Genomic DNA, 25,314 nt, shown 5'->3' with positions numbered 1-25,314 from the left:
GGCGGGGTATATCTGTGTCATGGTGAGCGAGGGTGTATACGGACCAGTCCTGTGAGAGGCGGTGTATATCTGTGTCATGGTGAGCGAGGGTGTATCCGGACCAGTCCTGTGATAGCGGTGTACATCGGTGTCATGGTGAGCGAGGGTGTATCCGGACCAGATCTGTGAGAGGCGGTGTATATATGTGCCATGGTGAGCGAGGGTGTATCCGAACCAGTCCTGTGAGAGGCGGTGTATATCTGTGTCATGGTGAACGAGGGTGTATCCGGACCAGACCTGTGAGAGGCAGTGTATATCTGTGTCATGGTGAGCGAGGGTGTATCCGGACCAGTCCTGTGAGAGGCGGTGTATATCTGTGTCATGGTGAGCGAGGGTGTATCCAGACCGGTCCTGTGAGAGGCGGTGTATATCTGTGTGATGGTGAGCGAGGGTGTATCCGGACCAGTCCTGTGAGAGGCGGTGTATATCTGTGTCATGGTGAGCGAGGGTGTATCCAGACCAGTCCTGTGAGAGGCGGTGTATATCTGTGTCATGGTGAGCAATGGTGTATCCGGACCAGTCCTGTGAGAGGCGGTGTATATCTGTGTCATGGTGAGCGAGGGTGTATCCGGACCAGTCCTCTGAAAGGCGGTGTATATCTGTGTCATGGTGAGCGAGGGTGTATCCGGACCAGTCCTGTGAAAGGCGGTGTATATCTGTGTCATGGTGAGTGAGGGTGTATCCGGACCAGTCCTGTGAGAGGCGGTGTATATCTGTGTCATGGTGAGTGAGGGTGTATCCAGACCAGTCCTGTGAGAGGCGGTGTATATCTGTGTCATGGTGAGCGAGGGTGTATCCAGAACAGTCCTGTGAGAGGTGGTGTATATCTGTGTCATGGTGAGTGAGGGTGTATCCGGACCAGTCCTGTGAGAGGCGGTGTATATCTGTGTCATGGTGGGCAAGGGTGTATCCGGACCAGTCCTGTGAAAGGCGGTGTATATCTGTGTCATGGTGAGCGAGGGTGTATCCGGACCAGTCCTGTGAGAGCGGTGTATATCTGTGTCATGGTGAGCGAGGGTGTATCCGGACCAGTCCTGTGAGAGGCAGTGTATATCTGTGTCATGGTGAGCGAGGGTGTATCCGGACCAGTCCTGTGAGAGGCGGTGTATATCTGTGTCATGGTGAGTGAGGGTGTATCCGGACCAGTCCTGTGAGAGGCGGTGTATATCTGTGTCATGGTGAGCGAGGGTGTATCCGGACCGGTCCTGTGAGAGGCGGTGTATATCTGTGTCATGGTGAGTGAGGGTGTATCCGGACCAGTCCTGTGAGAGCGGTCTATATCTGTGTCATGGTGAGCGAGGGTGTATCCGGACCAGTCCTGTGAGAGGCGGTGTATATATGTGTCATGGTGAGCGAGGGTGTATCCGGACCAGTCCTGTAATAGGCGGTGTATATCTGTGTCATGGTGAGCGAGGGTGTATCCGGACCGGTCCTGTGAGAGGCGGTGTATATCTGTGTCATGGTGAGCGAGGGTGTATCCGGACCAGTCCTGTGAGAGGCGGTGTATATCTGTGTCATGGTGAGCGAGGGTGTATCCGGACCAGTCCTGTGAGAGGCGGTGTATATCTGTGTCATGGTGAGCGAGGGTGTATCCGGACCAGTCCTGTGAGAGCGGTGTATATCTGTGTCATGGTGAGCGAGGGTGTATCCGGACCAGTCCTGTGAGAGGCAGTGTATATCTGTGTCATGGTGAGCGAGGGTGTATCCGGACCAGTCCTGTGAGAGGCGGTGTATATCTGTATCATGGTGAGCGAGGGTGTATCCGGACCAGTCCTGTGAGAGGCGGTGTATATCTGTGTCATGGTGAGCGAGGGTGTATCCAGACCAGTCATGTGAGAGGCGGTGTATATCTGTGTCATGGTGAGCGAGGGTGTATCCGGACCGGTCCTGTGAGAGGCGGTGTATATCTGTGTCATGGTGAGCGAGGGTGTATCCGGACCAGTCCTGTGAGAGGCGGTGTATATCTGTATCATGGTGAGCGAGGGTGTATCCGGACCAGTCCTGTGAGAGGCGGTGTATATCTGTGTCATGGTGAGCGAGGGTGTATCCGGACCGGTCCTGTGAGAGGCGGTGTATATCTGTGTCATGGTGAGCGAAGGTGTATCCGGACCAGTCCTGTGAGAGGCGGTGTATATCTGTGTCATGGTGAGAGAGGGTGTATCCGGACAAGTCCTGTGAGAGGCGGTGTATATCTGTGTCTTGTTGAGCGAGGGTGTATCCGGACCAGTCCTGTGAGAGGCGGTGTATATCTGTGTCATGGTGAGCGAGGATGTATCCGGTCCAGTCCTGTGAGAGCGGTGTATATCTGTGCCATGGTGAGCGAGGGTGTATCCGGTCCAGTCCTGTGAGAGCGGTGTATATCTGTGCCATGGTGAGCGAGGGTGTATCCGGACCAGTCCTGTAATAGGCGGTGTATATCTGTGTCATGGTGAGCGAGGGTGTATCCGGACCAGTCCTGTGAGAGGCGGTGTATATCTGTGTCATTGTGAGCGAGGGTGTATCCGGACCAGTCCTGTGAGAGCGGTGTATATCTGTGTCATGGTGAGCGAGGGTGTATCCGGACCAGTCCTGTGAGAGGCGGTGTATATCTGTGTCATGGTGAGCGAGGGTGTATCCGGACCAGTCCTGTGAGAGCGGTGTATATCTGTGTCATGGTGAGCGAGGGTGTATCCGGACCAGTCCTGTGAGAGGCGGTGTATATCTGTGTCATGGTGAGCGAGGGTGTTTCCGGACCAGTCCTGTGAGAGGCGGTGTATATCTGTGTCATGGTGAGCGAGGGTGTATCCGGACCAGTCCTGTGAGAGCGGTGTATATCTGTGTCATGGTGAGCGAGGTTGTATCCGGACCAGTCCTGTGAGAGGCGGTGTATATCTGTGTCATGGTGAGTGAGGGTGTATCCGGACCAGTCCTGTGAGAGGCGGTGTATATCTGTGTCATGGTGAGTGAGGGTGTATCCGGACCAGTCCTGTGTGAGGCGGTGTATATCTATGTCATGGTGAGCGAGGGTGTATCCGGACCAGTCCTGTGAGAGGCGGTGTATATCTGTGTCATGGTGAGCGAGGGTGTATCCGGACCAGTCCTGTGAGAGGCGGTGTATATCTGTGTCATGGTGAGTGAGGGTGTATCCGGACCAGTCTTGTGAGAGGCGGTGTATATCTGTGTCATGGTGAGCGAGGGTGTATCCGGACCAGTCCTGTGAGAGCGGTGTATATCTGTGTCATGGTGAGCGAGGGTGTATCCGGACCAGTCCTGTGAGAGGCGGTGTATATCTGTGTCATGGTGAGCGAGGGTGTATCCGGTCCAGTCCTGTGAGAGGCGGTGTATATCTGTGTCATGGTGAGCGAGGGTGTATCCGGACCAGTCCTGTGAGAGCGGTGTATATCTGTGTCATGGTGAGCGAGGGTGTATCCGGACCAGTCCTGTAATAGGCGGTGTATATCTGTGTCATGGTGAGCGAGGGTGTATCCGGACCGGTCCTGTGAGAGGCGGTGTATATCTGTGTCATGGTGAGCGAGGGTGTATCCGGACCAGTCCTGTGAGAGGCGGTGTATATCTGTGTCATGGTGAGCGAGGGTGTATCCGGACCAGTCCTGTGAGAGGCGGTGTATATCTGTGTCATGGTGAGCGAGGGTGTATCCGGACCAGTCCTGTGAGAGCGGTGTATATCTGTGTCATGGTGAGCGAGGGTGTATCCGGACCAGTCCTGTGAGAGGCAGTGTATATCTGTGTCATGGTGAGCGAGGGTGTATCCGGACCAGTCCTGTGAGAGGCGGTGTATATCTGTATCATGGTGAGCGAGGGTGTATCCGGACCAGTCCTGTGAGAGGCGGTGTATATCTGTGTCATGGTGAGCGAGGGTGTATCCAGACCAGTCCTGTGAGAGGCGGTGTATATCTGTGTCATGGTGAGCGAGGGTGTATCCGGACCGGTCCTGTGAGAGGCGGTGTATATCTGTGTCATGGTGAGCGAGGGTGTATCCGGACCAGTCCTGTGAGAGGCGGTGTATATCTGTATCATGGTGAGCGAGGGTGTATCCGGACCAGTCCTGTGAGAGGCGGTGTATATCTGTGTCATGGTGAGCGAGGGTGTATCCGGACCGGTCCTGTGAGAGGCGGTGTATATCTGTGTCATGGTGAGCGAAGGTGTATCCGGACCAGTCCTGTGAGAGGCGGTGTATATCTGTGTCATGGTGAGAGAGGGTGTATCCGGACAAGTCCTGTGAGAGCGGTGTATATCTGTGTCATGGTGAGCGAGGATGTATCCGGTCCAGTCCTGTGAGAGCGGTGTATATCTGTGCCATGGTGAGCGAGGGTGTATCCGGTCCAGTCCTGTGAGAGCGGTGTATATCTGTGCCATGGTGAGCGAGGGTGTATCCGGACCAGTCCTGTAATAGGCGGTGTATATCTGTGTCATGGTGAGCGAGGGTGTATCCGGACCAGTCCTGTGAGAGGCGGTGTATATCTGTGTCATTGTGAGCGAGGGTGTATCCGGACCAGTCCTGTGAGAGCGGTGTATATCTGTGTCATGGTGAGCGAGGGTGTATCCGGACCAGTCCTGTGAGAGGCGGTGTATATCTGTGTCATGGTGAGCGAGGGTGTATCCGGACCAGTCCTGTGAGAGCGGTGTATATCTGTGTCATGGTGAGCGAGGGTGTATCCGGACCAGTCCTGTGAGAGGCGGTGTATATCTGTGTCATGGTGAGCGAGGGTGTATCCGGACCAGTCCTGTGAGAGGCGGTGTATATCTGTGTCATGGAGAGCGAGGGTGTATCCGGACCAGTCCTGTGAGAGGCGGTGTATATTTGTGTCATGGTGAGCGAGGCTGTATCCGGTCCAGTCCTGTGAGAGGCGGTGTATATCTGTGTCATGGTGAGCGAGGTTGTATCCGGACCAGTCCTGTGAGAGGCGGTGTATATCTGTGTCATGGTGAGTGAGGGTGTATCCGGACCAGTCCTGTGAGAGGCGGTGTATATCTGTATCATGGTGAGAGAGGGTGTATCCGGACCAGTCCTGTTAGAGGCGGTGTATATCTGTGTCATGGTGAGCGAGGGTGTATCCGGACCAGACCTGTGAGAGGCGGTGTATATCTGTGTCATGGTGAGCGAGGGTGTATCCGGACCAGTCCTGTGTGAGGCGGTGTATATCTGTGTCATGGTGAGTGAGGGTGTATCCGGACCAGTCCTGTGAGAGGCGGTGTATATCTGTGTCATGGTGAGTGAGGGTGTATCCGGACCAGTCCTGTGTGAGGCGGTGTATATATATGTCATGGTGAGCGAGGGTGTATCCAGGCCAGTCCTGTGAGAGGCGGTGTATATCTGTGTCATGGTGAGCGAGGGTGTATCCGGACCAGTCCTGTGAGAGGCGGTGTATATCTGTGTCCTGGTGAGTGAGGGTGTATCCGGACCAGTCTTGTGAGAGGCGGTGTATATCTGTGTCATGGTGAGTGAGGGTGTATCCGGACCAGTCCTGTTAGAGGCGGTGTATATCTGTGTCATGGTGAGTGAGGGTGTATCCGGACCAGTCCTGTGTGAGGCGGTGTATATCTATGTCATGGTGAGCGAGGATGTATCCGGATCAGTCCTGTGAGAGGCGGTGTATATCTGTGTCATGGTGAGCGAGGGTGTATCCGGTCCAGTCCTGTGTGAGGCGGTGTACATCTGTATCATGGTGAGCGAGGGTGTATCCGGACCAGTCCTGTGAGAGGCGGTGTATAGCTGTGTCATGGTGAGCGAGGGTGTATCCGGACCAGTCCTGTGAGAGGCGGTGTATATCTGTGTCATGGTGAGCGAGGGTGTATCCGGTCCAGTCCTGTGAGAGGCGGTGTATATCTGTGTCATGGTGAGCGAGGGTGTATCCGGACCAGTCCTGTGAGAGGCGGTGTATATCTGTGTCATGGTGAGTGAGGGTGTATCCGGACCAGTCCTGTGAGAGGCGGTGTATATCTGTGTCATGGTGAGCGAGGGTGTATCCGGACCAGTCCTGTGAGAGGCGGTGTATATCTATGTCATGGTGAGCGAGAGTGTATCCGGACCAGTCCTGTGAGAGGCGGTGTATATCTATGTCATGGTGAGCGAGGGTGTATCCGGACCAGTCCTGTGAGAGGCGGTGTATATCTGTGTCATGGTGAGTGAGCGTGTATCCGGACCAGTCCTGTGAGAGGCGGTGTATATCTGTGTCATGGTGAGCGAGGGTGTATCCGGACCAGTCCTGTGAGAGTGGTGTATATCTGTGTCATGGTGAGCGAGGGTGTATCCGGACCAGTCCTATGAGAGGCAGTGTATATCTGTGTCATGGTGAGCGAGGGTGTATACGGACCAGTCCTGTGAGAGGCGGTGTATATCTGTGTCATGGTGAGCGAGGGTGTATCCGGACCAGTCCTGTGAGAGGCGGTGTATATCTGTGTGATGGTGAGCGAGGGTGTATCCAGACCAGTCCTGTGAGAGGCGGTGTATATCTGTGTCATGGTGAGTGAGGGTGTATCCAGACCAGTCCTGTGAGAGGCGGTGTATATCTGTGTCATGGTGAGCGAGGGTGTATCCGGACCAGTCCTGTGAGAGTGGTGTATATCTGTGTCATGGTGAGCGAGGGTGTATCCGGACCAGTCCTATGAGAGGCAGTGTATATCTGTGTCATGGTGAGCGAGGGTGTATACGGACCAGTCCTATGAGGGGCAGTGTATATCTGTGTCATGGTGAGCGAGGGTGTATCCGGACCAGTCCTGTGAGAGTGGTGTATATCTGTGTCATGGTGAGCGAGGGTGTATCCGGAACAGTCCTATGAGAGGCAGTGTATATCTGTGTCATGGTGAGCGAGGGTGTATACGGACCAGTCCTATGAGAGGCAGTGTATATCTGTGTCATGGTGAGCGAGGGTGTATCCGGACCAGTCCTGTGAGAGGCGGTGTATATCTGTGTCATGGTGAGCGAGGGTGTATCCGGACCAGTCCTGTGAGAGGCGGTGTATATCTGTGTGATGGTGAGCGAGGGTGTATCCAGACCAGTCCTGTGAGAGGCGGGGTATATCTGTGTCATGGTGAGTGAGGGTGTATCCGGAGCAGTCCTGTGAGAGGCGGTGTATATCTGTGTCATGGTGAGTGAGGGTGTATCCGGACCAGTCCTGTGAGAGGCGGGGTATATCTGTGTCATGGTGAGCGAGGGTGTATACGGACCAGTCCTGTGAGAGGCGGTGTATATCTGTGTCATGGTGAGCGAGGGTGTATCCGGACCAGTCCTGTGAGAGCGGTGTACATCGGTGTCATGGTGAGCGAGGGTGTATCCGGACCAGACCTGTGAGAGGCGGTGTATATATGTGCCATGGTGAGCGAGGGTGTATCCGAACCAGTCCTGTGAGAGGCGGTGTATATCTGTGTCATGGTGAGCGAGGGTGTATCCGGACCAGACCTGTGAGAGGCAGTGTATATCTGTGTCATGGTGAGCGAGGGTGTATCCGGACCAGTCCTGTGAGAGGCGGTGTATATCTGTGTCATGGTGAGCGAGGGTGTATCCGGACCAGTCCTGTGAGAGACGGTGTATATCCTTGTCATGGTGAGCGAGGGTGTATCCAGACCGGTCCTGTGAGAGGCGGTGTATATCTGTGTGATGGTGAGCGAGGGTGTATCCGGACCAGTCCTGTGAGAGGCGGTGTATATCTGTGTCATGGTGAGCGAGGGTGTATCCGGACCAGTCCTGTGAGAGGCGGTGTATATCTGTGTCATGGTGAGCAATGGTGTATCCGGACCAGTCCTGTGAGAGGCAGTGTATATCTGTGTCATGGTGAGCGAGGGTGTATCCGGACCAGTCCTGTGAAAGGCGGTGTATATCTGTGTCATGGTGAGTGAGGGTGTATCCAGACCAGTCCTGTGAGAGGCGGTTTATATCTGTGTCATGGTGAGTGAGGGTGTATCCAGACCAGTCCTGTGAGAGGCAGTGTATATCTGTGTCATGGTGAGCGAGGGTGTATCCGGACCAGTCCTGTGAGAGGCGGTGTATATCTGTGTCATGGTGAGCGAGGGTGTATCCGGACCAGTCCTGTGAGAGCGGTGTATATCTGTGTCCTGGTGAGCGAGGGTGTATCCGGACCAGTCCTGTGAGAGGCGGTGTATATCTGTGTCATGGTGAGCGAGGGTGTATCCGGACCAGTCCTGTGAGAGGCGGTGTATATCTGTGTCATGGTGAGCGAGGGTGTATCCGGACCAGTCCTGTGAGAGCGGTGTATATCTGTGTCATGGTGAGCGAGGTTGTATCTGGACCAGTCCTGTGAGAGGCGGTGTATATCTGTGTCATGGTGAGTGAGGGTGTATCCGGACCAGTCCTGTGAGAGGCGGTGTATATCTGTGTCATGGTGAGTGAGGGTGTATCCGGACCAGTCCTGTGTGAGGCGGTGTATATCTATGTCATGGTGAGCGAGGGTGTATCCGGACCAGTCCTGTGAGAGGCGGTGTATATCTGTGTCATGGTGAGCGAGGGTGTATCCGGACCAGTCCTGTGAGAGGCGGTGTATATCTGTGTCATGGTGAGCGAGGGTGTATCCGGACCAGTCCTGTGAGAGGCGGTGTATATCTGTGTCATGGTGAGCGAGGGTGTATCCGGACCAGTCCTGTGAGAGGCGGTGTATATCTGTATCATGGTGAGCGAGGGTGTATCCGGACCAGTCCTGTGGAGGTGGTGTATATCTGTGTCATGGTGAGCGAGGGTGTATCCAGACCAGTCCTGTGAGAGGCGGTGTATATCTGTGTCATGGTGAGCGAGGGTGTATCCGGACCGGTCCTGTGAGAGGCGGTGTATATCTGTGTCATGGTGAGCGAGGGTGTATCCGGACCAGTCCTGTGAGAGGCGGTGTATATCTGTATCATGGTGAGCGAGGGTGTATCCGGACCAGTCCTGTGAGAGGCGGTGTATATCTGTATCATGGTGAGCGAGGGTGTATCCGGACCAGTCCTGTGAGAGGCGGGGTATATCTGTGTCATGGTGAGCGAGGGTGTATCCGGACCGGTCCTGTGAGAGGCGGTGTATATCTGTGTCATGGTGAGCGAGGGTGTATCCGGACCAGTCCTGTGAGAGGCGGTGTATATCTGTGTCATGGTGAGAGAGGGTGTATCCGGACAAGTCCTGTGAGAGGCGGTGTATATCTGTGTCTTGTTGAGCGAGGGTGTATCCGGACCAGTCGTGTGAGAGGCTGTGTATATCTGTGTCATGGTGAGCGAGGATGTATCCGGTCCAGTCCTGTGAGAGCGGTGTATATCTGTGCCATGGTGAGCGAGGGTGTATCCGGTCCAGTCCTGTGAGAGCGGTGTATATCTGTGCCATGGTGAGCGAGGGTGTATCCGGACCAGTCCTGTGAGAGCGGTGTATGTCTGTGTCATGGTGAGCGAGGGTGTATCCGGACCAGTCCTGTGAGAGGCGGTGTATATCTGTGTCATGGTGAGCGAGGGTGTATCCGGACCAGTCCTGTGAGAGCGGTGTATATCTGTGTCATGGTGAGCGAGGTTGTATCCGGACCAGTCCTGTGAGAGGCGGTGTATATCTGTGTCATGGTGAGCGAGGGTGTATCCGGACCAGTCCTGTGAGAGCGGTGTATATCTGTGTCATGGTGAGCGAGGGTGTATCCGGACCAGTCCTGTGTGAGGCGGTGTATATCTGTGTCATGGTGAGTGAGGGTGTATCCGGACCAGTCCTGTGAGAGGCGGTGTATATCTGTGTCATGGTGAGTGAGGGTGTATCCGGACCAGTCCTGTGAGAGTCGGTGTATATCTGTGTCATGGTGAGGGAGGGTGTATCCGGACCAGTCCTGTGTGAGGCGGTGTATATCTATGTCATGGAGAGCGAGGGTGTATCCGGACCAGTCCTGTGTGAGGCGGTGTATATCTGTGTCATGGTGAGTGAGGGTGTATCCGGACCAGTCCTGTGAGAGGCGGTGTATATCTGTGTCATGGTGAGTGAGGGTGTATCCGGACCAGTCCTGTGTGAGGCGGTGTATATCTATGTCATGGTGAGCGAGGATGTATCCGGACCAGTCCTGTGTGAGGCGGTGTATATCTATGTCATGGTGAGCGAGGATGTATCCGGATCAGTCCTGTGAGAGTCGGTGCATATCTGTGTCATGGTGAGCGAGGGTGTATCCGGTCCAGTCCTGTGTGAGGCGGTGTACATCTGTATCATGGTGAGCGAGGGTGTATCCGGACCAGTCCTGTGAGAGGCGGTGTATATCTGTGTCATGGTGAGCGAGGGTGTATCCGGACCAGTCCTGTGAGAGGCGGTGTATATCTATGTCATGGTGAGCGAGGCTGTATCCGGTCCAGTCCTGTGAGAGGCGGTGTATATCTGTGTCATGGTGAGCGAGGGTGTATCCGGACCAGTCCTGTGAGAGGCGGTGTATATCTGTGTCATGGTGAGCGAGGGTGTATCCGGACCAGTCCTGTGAGAGGCGGTGTATATCTGTGTCATGGTGAGCGAGGGTGTATCCGGACCAGTCCTGTGAGAGGCGGTGTATATCTGTATCATGGTGAGCGAGGGTGTATCCGGACCGGTCCTGTGAGAGGCGGTGTATATCTGTGTCATGGTGAGCGAGGGTGTATCCGGACCGGTCCTGTGAGAGGCGGTGTATATCTGTGTCATGGTGAGCGAGGGTGTATCCGGACCGGTCCTGTGAGAGGCGGTGTATATCTGTATCATGATGAGCGAGGGTGTATCCGGACCAGTCCTGTGAGAGGCGGTGTATATCTGTGTCATGGTGAGCGAGGGTGTATCCGGACCAGTCCTGTGAGAGGCGGTGTATATCTATGTCATGGTGAGCGAGGGTGTATCCGGATCAGTCCTGTGAGAGGCGGTGTATATCTGTGTCATTGTGAGCGAGGGTGTATCCGGACCAGTCCTGCGAGAGCGGTGTATATCTGTGTCATGGTGAGCGAGGGTGTATCCGGACCAGTCCTGTGAGAGGCGGTGTATATCTGTGTCATGGTGAGCGAGGGTGTATCCGGACCAGTCCTGTGAGAGCGGTGTATATCTGTGTCATGGTGAGCGAGGGTGTATCCGGACCAGTCCTGTGAGAGGCGGTGTATATCTGTGTCATGGTGAGCGAGGGTGTATCCGGACCAGTCCTGTGAGAGGCGGTGTATATCTGTGTCATGGTGAGCGAGGGTGTATCCGGACCAGTCCTGTGAGAGCGGTGTATATCTGTGTCATGGTGAGCGAGGTTGTATCCGGACCAGTCCTGTGAGAGGCGGTGTATATCTGTGTCATGGTGAGTGAGGGTGTATCCGGACCAGTCCTGTGAGAGGCGGTGTATATCTGTGTCATGGTGAGTGAGGGTGTATCCGGACCAGTCCTGTGTGAGGCGGTGTATATCTATGTCATGGTGAGCGAGGGTGTATCCGGACCAGTCCTGTGAGAGGCGGTGTATATCTGTGTCATGGTGAGCGAGGGTGTATCCGGACCAGTCCTGTGAGAGGCGGTGTATATCTGTGTCATGGTGAGTGAGGGTGTATCCGGACCAGTCTTGTGAGAGGCGGTGTATATCTGTGTCATGGTGAGTGAGGGTGTATCCGGACCAGTCCTGTTAGAGGCGGTGTATATCTGTGTCATGGTGAGTGAGGGTGTATCCGGACCAGTCCTGTGTGAGGCGGTGTATATCTATGTCATGGTGAGCGAGGATGTATCCGGACCAGTCCTGTGTGAGGCGGTGTATATCTATGTCATGGTGAGCGAGGATGTATCCGGATCAGTCCTGTGAGAGGCGGTGTATATCTGTGTCATGGTGAGCGAGGGTGTATCCGGTCCAGTCCTGTGTGAGGCGGTGTACATCTGTATCATGGTGAGCGAGGGTGTATCCGGACCAGTCCTGTGAGAGGCGGTGTATATCTGTGTCATGGTGAGCGAGGGTGTATCCGGACCAGTCCTGTGAGAGGCGGTTTATATCTATGTCATGGTGAGCGAGGGTGTATCCGGTCCAGTCCTGTGAGAGGCGGTGTATATCTGTGTCATGGTGAGCGAGGGTGTATCCGGACCAGTCCTGTGAGAGGCGGTGTATATCTGTGTCATGGTGAGTGAGGGTGTATCCGGACCAGTCCTGTGAGAGGCGGTGTATATCTGTGTCATGGTGAGCGAGGGTGTATCCGGACCAGTCCTGTGAGAGGCGGTGTATATCTATGTCATGGTGAGCGAGAGTGTATCCGGACCAGTCCTGTGAGAGGCGGTGTATATCTATGTCATGGTGAGCGAGGGTGTATCCGGACCAGTCCTGTGAGAGGCGGTGTATATCTGTGTCATGGTGAGTGAGGGTGTATCCGGACCAGTCCTGTGAGAGGCGGTGTATATCTGTGTCATGGTGAGCGAGGGTGTATCCGGACCAGTCCTGTGAGAGTGGTGTATATCTGTGTCATGGTGAGCGAGGGTGTATCCGGACCAGTCCTATGAGAGGCAGTGTATATCTGTGTCATGGTGAGCGAGGGTGTATACGGACCAGTCCTGTGAGAGGCGGTGTATATCTGTGTCATGGTGAGCGAGGGTGTATCCGGACCAGTCCTGTGAGAGGCGGTGTATATCTGTGTGATGGTGAGCGAGGGTGTATCCAGACCAGTCCTGTGAGAGGCGGTGTATATCTGTGTCATGGTGAGTGAGGGTGTATCCAGACCAGTCCTGTGAGAGGCGGTGTATATCTGTGTCATGGTGAGCGAGGGTGTATCCGGACCAGTCCTGTGAGAGTGGTGTATATCTGTGTCATGGTGAGCGAGGGTGTATCCGGACCAGTCCTATGAGAGGCAGTGTATATCTGTGTCATGGTGAGCGAGGGTGTATACGGACCAGTCCTATGAGGGGCAGTGTATATCTGTGTCATGGTGAGCGAGGGTGTATCCGGACCAGTCCTGTGAGAGTGGTGTATATCTGTGTCATGGTGAGCGAGGGTGTATCCGGAACAGTCCTATGAGAGGCAGTGTATATCTGTGTCATGGTGAGCGAGGGTGTATACGGACCAGTCCTATGAGAGGCAGTGTATATCTGTGTCATGGTGAGCGAGGGTGTATCCGGACCAGTCCTGTGAGAGGCGGTGTATATCTGTGTCATGGTGAGCGAGGGTGTATCCGGACCAGTCCTGTGAGAGGCGGTGTATATCTGTGTGATGGTGAGCGAGGGTGTATCCAGACCAGTCCTGTGAGAGGCGGGGTATATCTGTGTCATGGTGAGTGAGGGTGTATCCGGAGCAGTCCTGTGAGAGGCGGTGTATATCTGTGTCATGGTGAGTGAGGGTGTATCCGGACCAGTCCTGTGAGAGGCGGGGTATATCTGTGTCATGGTGAGCGAGGGTGTATACGGACCAGTCCTGTGAGAGGCGGTGTATATCTGTGTCATGGTGAGCGAGGGTGTATCCGGACCAGTCCTGTGAGAGCGGTGTACATCGGTGTCATGGTGAGCGAGGGTGTATCCGGACCAGACCTGTGAGAGGCGGTGTATATATGTGCCATGGTGAGCGAGGGTGTATCCGAACCAGTCCTGTGAGAGGCGGTGTATATCTGTGTCATGGTGAGCGAGGGTGTATCCGGACCAGACCTGTGAGAGGCAGTGTATATCTGTGTCATGGTGAGCGAGGGTGTATCCGGACCAGTCCTGTGAGAGGCGGTGTATATCTGTGTCATGGTGAGCGAGGGTGTATCCGGACCAGTCCTGTGAGAGGCGGTGTATATCCTTGTCATGGTGAGCGAGGGTGTATCCAGACCGGTCCTGTGAGAGGCGGTGTATATCTGTGTCATGGTGAGCGAGGGTGTATCCGGACCAGTCCTGTGAGAGGCGGTGTATATCTGTGTCATGGTGAGCAATGGTGTATCCGGACCAGTCCTGTGAGAGGCAGTGTATATCTGTGTCATGGTGAGCGAGGGTGTATCCGGACCAGTCCTGTGAAAGGCTGTGTATATCTGTGTCATGGTGAGCGAGGGTGTATCCGGACCAGTCCTGTGAAAGGCGGTGTATATCTGTGTCATGGTGAGTGAGGGTGTATCCAGACCAGTCCTGTGAGAGGCGGTTTATATCTGTGTCATGGTGAGTGAGGGTGTATCCAGACCAGTCCTGTGAGAGGCGGTGTATATCTGTGTCATGGTGGGCAAAGGTGTATCCGGACCAGTCCTGTGAAAGGCGGTGTATATCTGTGTCATGGTGAGCGAGGGTGTATCCGGACCAGTTCTGTGAGAGCGGTGTATATCTGTGTCATGGTGAGCGAGGGTGTATCCGGACCAGTCCTGTGAGAGGCAGTGTATATCTGTGTCATGGTGAGCGAGGGTGTATCCGGACAAGTCCTGTGAGAGGCGGTGTATATCTGTGTCATGGTGAGTGAGGGTGTATCCGGACCAGTCCTGTGAGAGGCGGTGTATATCTGTGTCATGGTGAGCGAGGGTGTATCCGGACCGGTCCTGTGAGAGGCGGTGTATATCTGTGTCATGGTGAGTGAGGGTGTATCCGGACCAGTCCTGTGAGAGGCGGTGTATATCTGTGTCATGGTGAGAGAGGGTGTATCCGGACAAGTCCTGTGAGAGGCGGTGTATATCTGTGTCTTGTTGAGCGAGGGTGTATCCGGACCAGTCCTGTGAGAGGCGGTGTATATCTGTGTCATGGTGAGCGAGGATGTATCCGGTCCAGTCCTGTGAGAGCGGTGTATATCTGTGCCATGGTGAGCGAGGGTGTATCCGGTCCAGTCCTGTGAGAGCGGTGTATATCTGTGCCATGGTGAGCGAGGGTGTATCCGGACCAGTCCTGTAATAGGCGGTGTATATCTGTGTCATGGTGAGCGAGGGTGTATCCGGACCAGTCCTGTGAGAGGCGGTGTATATCTGTGTCATGGTGAGCGAGGGTGTATCCGGACCAGTCCTGTGAGAGCGGTGTATATCTGTGTCATGGTGAGCGAGGGTGTATCCGGACCAGTCCTGTGAGAGGCGGTGTATATCTGTGTCATGGTGAGCGAGGGTGTATCCGGACCAGTCCTGTGAGAGGCGGTGTATATCTGTGTCATGGTGAGCGAGGGTGTATCCGGACCAGTCCTGTGAGAGCGGTGTATATCTGTGTCATGGTGAGCGAGGTTGTATCTGGACCAGTCCTGTGAGAGGCGGTGTATATCTGTGTCATGGTGAGTGAGGGTGTATCCGGACCAGTCCTGTGAGAGGCGGTGTATATCTGTGTCATGGTGAGTGAGGGTGTATCCGGACCAGTCCTGTGTGAGGCGGTGTATATCTATGTCATGGTGAGCGAGGGTGTATCCGGACCAGTCCTGTGAGAGGCGGTGTATATCTGTGTCATGGTGAGCGAGGGTGTATCCGGACCAGTCCTGTGAGAGGCGGTGTATATCTGTGTCATGGTGAGCGAGGGTGTATCCGGACCAGTCCTGTGAGAGGCGGTGTATATCTGTGTCATGGTGAGCGAGGGTGTATCCGGACCAGTCCTGTGAGAGGCGGTGTATATCTGTATCATGGTGAGCGAGGGTGTATCCGGACCAGTCCTGTGGAGGCGGTGTATATCTGTGTCATGGTGAGCGAGGGTGTATCCAGACCAGTCCTGTGAGAGGCGGTGTATATCTGTGTCATGGTGAGCGAGGGTGTATCCGGACCGGTCCTGTGAGAGGCGGTGTATATCTGTGTCATGGTGAGCGAGGGTGTATCCGGACCAGTCCTGTGAGAGGCGGTGTATATCTGTATCATGGTGAGCGAGGGTGTATCCGGACCAGTCCTGTGAGAGGCGGTGTATATCTGTATCATGGTGAGCGAGGGTGTATCCGGACCAGTCCTGTGAGAGGCGGGGTATATCTGTGTCATGGTGAGCGAGGGTGTATCCGGACCGGTTCTGTGAGAGGCGGTGTATATCTGTGTCATGGTGAGCGAGGGTGTATCCGGACCAGTCCTGTGAGAGGCGGTGTATATCTGTGTCATGGTGAGAGAGGGTGTATCCGGACAAGTCCTGTGAGAGGCGGTGTATATCTGTGTCTTGTTGAGCGAGGGTGTATCCGGACCAGTCGTGTGAGAGGCTGTGTATATCTGTGTCATGGTGAGCGAGGATGTATCCGGTCCAGTCCTGTGAGAGCGGTGTATATCTGTGCCATGGTGAGCGAGGGTGTATCCGGTCCAGTCCTGTGAGAGCGGTGTATATCTGTGCCATGGTGAGCGAGGGTGTATCCGGACCAGTCCTGTGAGAGCGGTGTATGTCTGTGTCATGGTGAGCGAGGGTGTATCCGGACCAGTCCTGTGAGAGGCGGTGTATATCTGTGTCATGGTGAGCGAGGGTGTATCCGGACCAGTCCTGTGAGAGCGGTGTATATCTGTGTCATGGTGAGCGAGGTTGTATCCGGACCAGTCCTGTGAGAGGCGGTGTATATCTGTGTCATGGTGAGTGAGGGTGTATCCGGACCAGTCCTGTGAGAGTCGGTGTATATCTGTGTCATGGTGAGGGAGGGTGTATCCGGACCAGTCCTGTGTGAGGCGGTGTATATCTATGTCATGGAGAGCGAGGGTGTATCCGGACCAGTCCTGTGTGAGGCGGTGTATATCTGTGTCATGGTGAGTGAGGGTGTATCCGGACCAGTCCTGTGAGAGGCGGTGTATATCTGTGTCATGGTGAGTGAGGGTGTATCCGGACCAGTCCTGTGTGAGGCGGTGTATATCTATGTCATGGTGAGCGAGGATGTATCTGGATCAGTCCTGTGAGAGTCGGTGCATATCTGTGTCATGGTGAGCGAGGGTGTATCCGGTCCAGTCCTGTGTGAGGCGGTGTACATCTGTATCATGGTGAGCGAGGGTGTATCCGGACCAGTCCTGTGAGAGGCGGTGTATATCTGTGTCATGGTGAGCGAGGGTGTATCCGGACCAGTCCTGTGAGAGGCGGTGTATATCTATGTCATGGTGAGCGAGGCTGTATCCGGTCCAGTCCTGTGAGAGGCGGTGTATATCTGTGTCATGGTGAGCGAGGGTGTATCCGGACCAGTCCTGTGAGAGGCGGTGTATATCTGTGTCATGGTGAGTGAGGGTGTATCCGGACCAGTCCTGTGAGAGGCGGTGTATATCTGTGTCATGGTGAGCGAGGGTGTATCCGGACCAGTCCTGTGAGAGGCGGTGTATATCTGTATCATGGTGAGCGAGGGTGTATCCGGACCGGTCCTGTGAGAGGCGGTGTATATCTGTGTCATGGTGAGCGAGGGTGTATCCGGACCGGTCCTGTGAGAGGCGGTGTATATCTGTGTCATGGTGAGCGAGGGTGTATCCGGACCGGTCCTGTGAGAGGCGGTGTATATCTGTATCATGGTGAGCGAGGGTGTATCCGGACCAGTCCTGTGAGAGGCGGTGTATATCTGTGTCATGGTGAGCGAGGGTGTATCCGGACCGGTCCTGTGAGAGGCGGTGTATATCTGTGTCATGGTGAGCGAGGGTGTATCCGGACCAGTCCTGTGAGAGGCGGTGTATATCTGTGTCATGGTGAGAGAGGGTGTATCCGGACAAGTCCTGTGAGAGGCGGTGTATATCTGTGTCTTGTTGAGCGAGGGTGTATCCGGACCAGTCCTGTGAGAGGCGGTGTATATCTGTGTCATGGTGAGCGAGGATGTATCCAGTCCATTCCTGTGAGAGCGGTGTATATCTGTGCCATGGTGAGCGAGGGTGTATCCGGTCCAGTCCTGTGAGAGCGGTGTATATCTGTGCCATGGTGAGCGAGGGTGTATCCGGACCAGTCCTGTAATAGGCGGTGTATATCTGTGTCATGGTGAGCGAGGGTGTATCCGGACCAGTCCTGTGAGAGGCAGTGTATATCTGTGTCATGGTGAGCGAGGGTGTATCCGGACCAGTCCTGTGAGAGGCAGTGTATATCTGTGTCATGGTGAGTGAGGGTGTATCCGGACCAGTCCTGTGAGAGGCGGTGTATATCTGTGTCATGGTGAGCGAGGGTGTATCCGGACCAGTCCTGTGAGAGGCAGTGTATATCTGTGTCATGGTGAGCGAGGGTGTATCCGGACCAGTCCTGTGAGAGGCAGTGTATATCTGTGTCATGGTGAGTGAGGGTGTATCCGGACCAGTCCTGTGAGAGGCGGTGTATATCTGTGTCATGGTGAGTGAGGGTGTATCCGGACCAGTCCTGTGAGAGGCAGTGTATATCTGTGTCATGGTGAGCGAGGGTGTATCCGGACCAGTCCTGTGAGAGGCAGTGTATATCTGTGTCATGGTGAGTGAGGGTGTATCCGGACCAGTCCTGTGAGAGGCGGTGTATATCTGTGTCATGGTGAGTGAGGGTGTATCCGGACCAGTCCTGTGAGAGGCGGTGTATATCTGTGTCATGGTGAGTGAGGGTGTATCCGGACCAGTCCTGTGAGAGGCAGTGTACATTTCTCTTTGTCATGGTGAGTGAGAGATGGAACATGCCAATGATACAATTAGTGCTGACTGGGATAATAAGGAAAATGAGTAGATGCAGATATCTTACCTGAGTGTCAGAGCTGGGATCTTGTAGTGGATGTACCTGAAATACAGACATTTAAAATGGTTGTACTTGCAAGGTGAAAGGAAACGTGTACAGATAAGTTAGTATTTTGTTGTTATGACGCCATTAGATGTGTCTGACAGCCGGTGTGCAGGTGTTTGGTGCTGTGACGCCATTAGACATGTCTGATTGCCAGTGCGCACGTTTTTGGCTGCTATGACATCATTAGATGTGTCTGACAGCCGGCATACAGGTGTTTGGCTGCTATGACGCCATTAGATGTGTCTGACAGCCGCTGTGCAGGTGTTTGTTGCTAAGAAGCCATTAGACATGTCTGACAGACGGCGCACAGGTGTTTGGCTCCTTTGACGCCATTAGATATGTCTTACAGCCAACGCGCAGGTGTTTCGCTGCTATGATGCCATTAGACGTATCTGACAGCCAGTGCGCAGGTGTTTGGCTGCTATGATGCCATTAGAAGTGTCTGACAGCCACTGCAGAGGTGTTTGGTGCTGTGACGCCATTACACGTGTTTGACAGCCTGTGTGCAGGTGTTTGGTGCTGTGACGCCATTAGACGTTTCTGACATCCGCTGCGCAGGTGTTTGGTGCTGTGATGCCATTAGACGTGTCTGACAGATGCTGCACAGGTGTTTGGTGCTGTGATGCCATTAGATGTTTCTGAGAGCTGGTGCGCAGGTGTTTGGTGCTGTGATGCCATTAGACGTGTCTGACAGATGCTGCACAGGTGTTTGGTGCTGTGACGCCATTAGATGTTTCTGAGAGCTGGTGCGCAGGTGTTTGGTGCTATAGAGTGTAAGCTTGCGAGCAGGGCCTTCCTACCTCTATGACTGTTTGTTATCACCCATTTTGTTATTGTTATTTTAAATTGTAAAGCGCAACGGAATTTGCTGCGCTATATAAGAAACTGTTAATAAATAAATAAATAAATAAATAATGATGCCATTAGACATGTCTGACAGCCGTTGTGCAGGTGTTTGGTGCTGTGATGCCATTAGACATGTCTGACAGCCGCTGCGCAGGTGTTTGGCTGCTATGACGCCATTAGACGTGTCTGACAGCTGGTGCTCAGGTGTTTGGCTGCTATGACGCCATTAGACGTGTCTGACAGCTGCTGCACAGGTGTTTGGCTGCTATGATGCCATTAGACATGTCTGACAGCCGGTGCGCAGGTGTTTGGTGCTGTGACGCCATTAGATGTATCCGACAGCTGGTGCGCAGGTGCTTGGCTACTATGATGCCATTAGACATGTCTGACAGCTGGTGCACAGGTGTTTGGTGCTGTGACGCCATTAGACATGTCTGACAGCCAGTGCGCAGGTGTTTGTTTGGCTGCTATGACGCCATTAGACATGTCTGACAGCCAGTGTGCAGGTGTTTGACTGCTATGATGCCATTAGAAGTGTCTGACAGCCACTGCACAGGTGTTTGGTGCTGTGACGCCATTAGACGTTTCTGACAGCTGATGTGCAGGTGTTTGGTGCTGTGATGCCATTTGACGTGTCTGACAGCCACTGCACAGGTGTTTGGTGCTGTGACGCCATTAGACGTTTCTGACAGCTGGTTCGCAGGTGTTTGGTGCTGTGACGCCATTAGACATTACTGACAGCCAGTGCGCAGGTGTTTGTTTGGCTGCTATGATGCCATTAGACATGTCTGACAGCCAGTGTGCAGGTGTTTGACTGCTATGATGCCATTAGAAGTGTCTGACAGCCACTGCACAGGTGTTTGGTGCTGTGACACCATTAGACGTTTCTGACAGCTGATGTGCAGGTGTTTGGTGCTGTGATGCCATTTGACGTGTCTGACAGCCACTGCACAGGTGTTTGGTGCTGTGACGCCATTAGACGTTTCTGACAGCTGGTGTGCAGGTGTTTGGCTGCTATGACGTCATTAGATGTGTCTGACAACCGCTGCGCAGGTGTTTGGTGCTATGATGCCATTAGACATGTCTGACAGCCGCTGCGCTGGTGTTTGGTGCTGTGATGCCATTATACGTGTCTGACAGCCGCCTAGCAGGTGTTTGGCTGCTATGACATCATTAGATGTGTCTGATACCCGCTGCGCAGGTGTTTGGTGCTATGAAGCCATTAGATGTGTCTGACGCCCGCTGCGCAGGTGTTTGGTGCTATGACGTCATTAAACATGGCTGACAGCCAGTGCACAGGTGTTTGGTGCTAAGAAGCCATCAGACATGTCTTACATCTGGCGCGCAGGTGTTTGGTTGCTATGACGCCATTAGACATGTCTGACAGCCGCTGTGCAGGTGTTTGGCTTCTATGACGCCATTGCACATATCTGATAGCCGGTGCACAGGTGTTTGGTGCTGTGACGTCATTAGACATGTCTGGCAGCTGCTGCCAGGTGTTTGGTGCTATGAAGCCATTAGACGTGGCTGACAGCCAGCGCACAGGTGTTTGGCTGCTATGACGCCTTTAGAAGCGTCTGACAGCCACTGCACAGGTATTTGGTGCTGTGACGCCATTAGACGTTTCTGACAGCTGGTGTGCAGGTGTTTGGTGCTGTGACGCCATTAGACATGTCTGACAGATGCTGCGCAGGTGTTTGGTGCTATGACGCCGTTAGACATGTCTGACTGCCAGTGCGCAGGTGTTTGGTGCTATGACGCCGTTAGACATGTCTGACTGCCAGTGCGCAGGTGTTTGGTGCTATGACGCCATTAGACGTGCCTGACAGCTGGTGCGCAGGTGTTTGGTTGTTATGACGCCATTAGACGTGCCTGACAGCCGGTGCGCAGGTGTTTGGTTGTTATGACGCCATTAGACGTGTCTGACAGCCGGTGCGCAGGTGTTTGGTGCTGTGAAGCCATTAGACGTGTCTGACAGCCGGTGCGCAGGTGTTTGGTTGTTATGACATCATTAGACGTGTCTGACAGCCGGTGCTCAGGTGTTTGGTGCTGTGACGCCATTAGACGTGTCTGACAGATGCTGCACAGGTGTTTGGTGCTATGAAGCCATTAGACGTGTCTGACAGCTGCTGTGCAGATGTTTGGTGCTATGAAGCCATTAGACGTGTCTGACAGCTGCTGTGCAGGTGTTTGGTGCTATGACGCCGTTAGACGTGTCTGACAGCCGGTGTGCAGGTGTTTGGCTGCTATGATGCCATTAGACGTGTGTGACAGCCGATGCGCAGATGTTTTGCTGCTATGATGTCATTAGACGTGTCTAACAGCTGGTACGCAGGTGTTTGGCTGCTTTGACGCCATTAGACTTGTCTGACAGCTGCTGCGCAAATGTTTGGGTCTATGACGCCATTAGACATTTCTGACAGCTTGTGTGCAGGTGTTTGGTGCTGTGATGCCATTAGACGTGTCTGACAGATGCTGCGCAGGTGTTTGGTTGCTATGACGCCGTTAGATGTGTCTAACAGCCGGTGCGCAGGTGTTTGGTGCTATGAAGACATTAGACGTGTCTGACAGCTGCTGCACAGGTATTTTGGTGCTATGACACCGTTAGACGTGTCTGACAGCCGGTGTGCAGGTGTTTGGCTGCTATTACGCCATTAGACGTGTCTGACAGCCGGTGCGCAGGTGTTTGGTGCTATGACGCCATTAGACTTGTCTGACAGCCGGTGCGCAGGTGTTTGGTGCTGTGACGCCATTAGACGTGTCTGACAGATGCTGCGCAGGTGTTTGGTTGCAATGACGCCGTTAGACGTGGCTGACAGATGCTGCGCAGGTGTTTGGTGCTATGACGCCATTAGACATGTCTGACAGCTGCTGCGCAGGTGTTTGGTGCTATGACGCCATTAGACGTGGCTGACAGCCACTGCGCAGGTGTGTGGTGCCATGACGCCATTAGACGTGTCTGACAGCCGGCGCGCAGGTATTTTGCTGCTATGATGTCATTAGACGTGTCTAACAGCTGCTGCGCAGGTGTTTGGCTGCTATGACGCCATTAGACGTGTCTGACAGCCGGTGCGCAGGTGTTTGGTGCTGTGACGCCATTAGACGTGTCTGACAGCCACTGCGCAGGTGTTTGGTGCTATGACGCCATTAGACGTGTCTGACAGCCGGTGCTGTGGACTTGTTGTTCCCCAAATCTGCAGGACCACAGCTGGGATGAGCGCAGTCCGTAGCGCCTGTTACTGTCTGTTCTGCATAATGCCTATTATTCTGCACTATTACATAATCTCCCTCTGGTGTCTTGCTGACACCAGTGCACTGCTGACTGTGTCATCACTAATACCAATGCTTACGCTAGGTGCTCACTTTCCGATTTTTGGGGCCGTCCCGATGGTCGGGCGATTTTTCGGCAAATACGGAGGCTCCAATATCTGAGCTATGCACTAATAGATTTTTTAAGTAAAAAGTAACCAACTTTTCTCCCGCACCACAGTGATCCCAGACATGGGAACAACGCAAAAAGCAGCAAGTAACTGGGCACCTTGGTAACCGCAACTGGGGCAGCTGTAACATGTGCAGGGAGATTTAGAGTTGGTAGGGGGCGTGTCCTAGCTAATCTCTAAATTGCAGTGTCAAAATAAAGCTGTCCAGCATTGGTGGGCCACATGCAGTGCCAGACTGCGAAATGAAGTGCCCGTCAGGGGGTGCGGTGATAACATAAAGGGCCCGTCAGGGGGTGCGGTGGTAACATAAAGGGCCCGCCAGGGGTGCGGTAGTAGGGGCCCAAGCTTGAGGGCTGCGACCAGCCACTGCAGAGGGACTTGGCCAACCACATACCTCCCAACATTTGAAAAATGTTGATGCAGGGCTCCCGTGGCTGAAAAGGGGTGTGACCTACATGAAAGGGGCGTGGCCTCATGGCGGAACCACACCCCTGTTTTCCGTCACTGAGAGGGGATGCCCGGTGCTCTTTAAGCTGCGTCCTGCACCTATGGATCAATCCGATCCTGGCTACATGTAAAAGCAGCCAGTATTTACCCTGCATGCAAAAATAATACATGTATTTCCCCCAGTTACAGTCACTGCAGCACGGCTTGTCCAGGTGCAAAGTTACTTTGCTTTGTATTCTTATTATCAATAATCTTTGCTCCCAATTAGCCCCACACAGTTTCCCTTACCTGCTGCTGCTGCTGCTGCTGCTGTGCCCATCCCTGGCACAGGCTCCGCCCCCAGGCAGTGGTTGTCAGTAGCAGGTTCAGGGAGGCCAGGTAGAGCGCAGTGCCCCCTAGTGCCAGAGCCAAGAGAAGCAGCGGGAGCAGGGCAGGTCTGCCTGCACCTTTCCTGCTCCAGCGAGACATTGATAGAACTCCGTCCCCTCTATCCTAGCTCGCCCTGTGATCCGTCATCGCCAGAGCCGACGTGCACGCCAATCCGGAAACGTTTATTGCCGACACTTGCATTGAATCCCGGCCTGGATTGTAGAACGCTCTTGCGATGGGAAAAGTGCACCTAAAGTATCCCAGAAAGACCAGAGGATACGGGGAGCCGATGCTAGCGTCCAGGGATAAATATTGCCCCTCCAATTCGCCGCTCTCTCCGCAGATTCCCGCAGAATGAATTAAGCTTCCCGCCAACAAGTCCCGGAAGACAGACGGGGCTCAGAGTTTAAAATCCAGAAAGCCGCTGGAAAAGTAACGTCTCAGACATTCACTCCTGTTGCAGTATGCCACTGGGTTGCACGGTCGCGACCTGCCGACGTGGCGTTGACCAGAGAGCAGCCATATTGTACCACATCTGCCCCCGGGAGACCTTTGCGTAAGTCCGGTGAAAGTCTCATGGAGACATTAAGCTTTGAGGCCTCTGCTGGGGTTGTGTTGGGGTGGGAATGCTAAGTGCACCAGAGTGACATGCTATGGGGGTAACATGGTTAGGCAGGGGGAGGGCAAGTGCCTCAGAAGCCGGAGCCCGGGGTGTGGAAGAGACGGAGGAGGAAGAGGGAGCGGGCGATAAGGAGTTCTGTTCTGCTGGGTCAGAAACCTCGCTGTGTTTTTCTTCTCCCTGGACCGGCTCCAGGGAAAAAGAGAGAGAGAAAAAAGAGAAAGAATGACAGGAAACAGGGAGAAGGGAGGGGGAGGAAAACAGAAGATGTTGGAGGGAGGAGGAGGAAGATAGTGGATATGTACATAGGAGGAGCGACAAGGGGGAGAGACAGGCAGACAGAATGCTGAGTGTGCAGAAAGCACTGGGGCTGGGGGGAGATAATATGCAGCGAGGGGTGTGAGTCCAGCGAGGGGGGGGGGGGCTGTTGGCAATTATAGCGCTGTTTCATGTCACACCTGCACATGCGTGTGCGTGTGTGTGTGTTTATACTGTGTATGTGTGTGGTCTCAGATCTGCTGCGTCACACTTGTTGCTGTGCACTGACACTCATTTACAAAATCTGGGGATAGTTGCTTAAGGGCCCGGAATCTGTCCTGGACTGACCATGCTGCGCTGCAGGTGGGGCAGATGGAACACCAGGATTCACAAAACAAAAAATGATCACAGATTCTGTGATGCCCTCTCCCCCTCTCCTCAATTTATAGATCCACCAGTCTGCACCCATACGCTGCAGATCATTTTCAACAAATACAGATCTGCCAGTCTTGATGTTGGCAGAGACATATTTAGAACTGTATATCTATATATAACTTTCTGGAGGATAAATGCACCTATCAGGCCAGTGGGGGGCGCTCATGAGCACAGGAGGCCATCTACTGCACTCTGGAGTACGAGCGAGACCAGGTGTGATATCTACAGGGTTCCCGGGGGACTGACAGGTGCTGCACTACGCTCTGCCCGCCTGCGGAACCTGGAGAATGACCTATAGCCCTCTATGGGGCAGATTCCGGGAGGGGTAAATCTCCACTGTGTCATTATTCTGCAGTTTCCCAGCAATGAGAGGTGGTACTGTGCGGTTA

At 54.0% G+C, this 25,314-nt stretch overlaps 1 protein-coding gene across 1 annotated transcript in view; it reads right to left on the bottom strand.

Annotated features, from left to right (window-relative positions):
- LOC134934157 (uncharacterized) overlaps positions 1 to 24,816 on the bottom strand; it is an 83,051-nt gene extending 58,235 nt beyond the window's left edge. Inside the window, exons 1-2 of the mRNA XM_063929655.1 lie at positions 23,533 to 24,816; positions 18,473 to 18,508 (exon numbers count right to left, since the gene is read on the bottom strand). Coding sequence (XP_063785725.1) covers positions 18,473 to 18,508; positions 23,533 to 23,712 — 216 coding nt within the window. The 5' untranslated portion in view covers positions 23,713 to 24,816. The remainder of the gene's footprint in view (positions 1 to 18,472; positions 18,509 to 23,532) is intronic.
- Positions 24,817 to 25,314: the final 498 nt, after the last annotated feature.

This window comes from Pseudophryne corroboree, chromosome 6 (genome assembly GCF_028390025.1).
Source record: "Pseudophryne corroboree isolate aPseCor3 chromosome 6, aPseCor3.hap2, whole genome shotgun sequence".
NCBI classification, from domain to species: domain Eukaryota; kingdom Metazoa; phylum Chordata; class Amphibia; order Anura; family Myobatrachidae; genus Pseudophryne; species Pseudophryne corroboree.
This window is presented reverse-complemented; position numbering and strand designations above follow the sequence as displayed.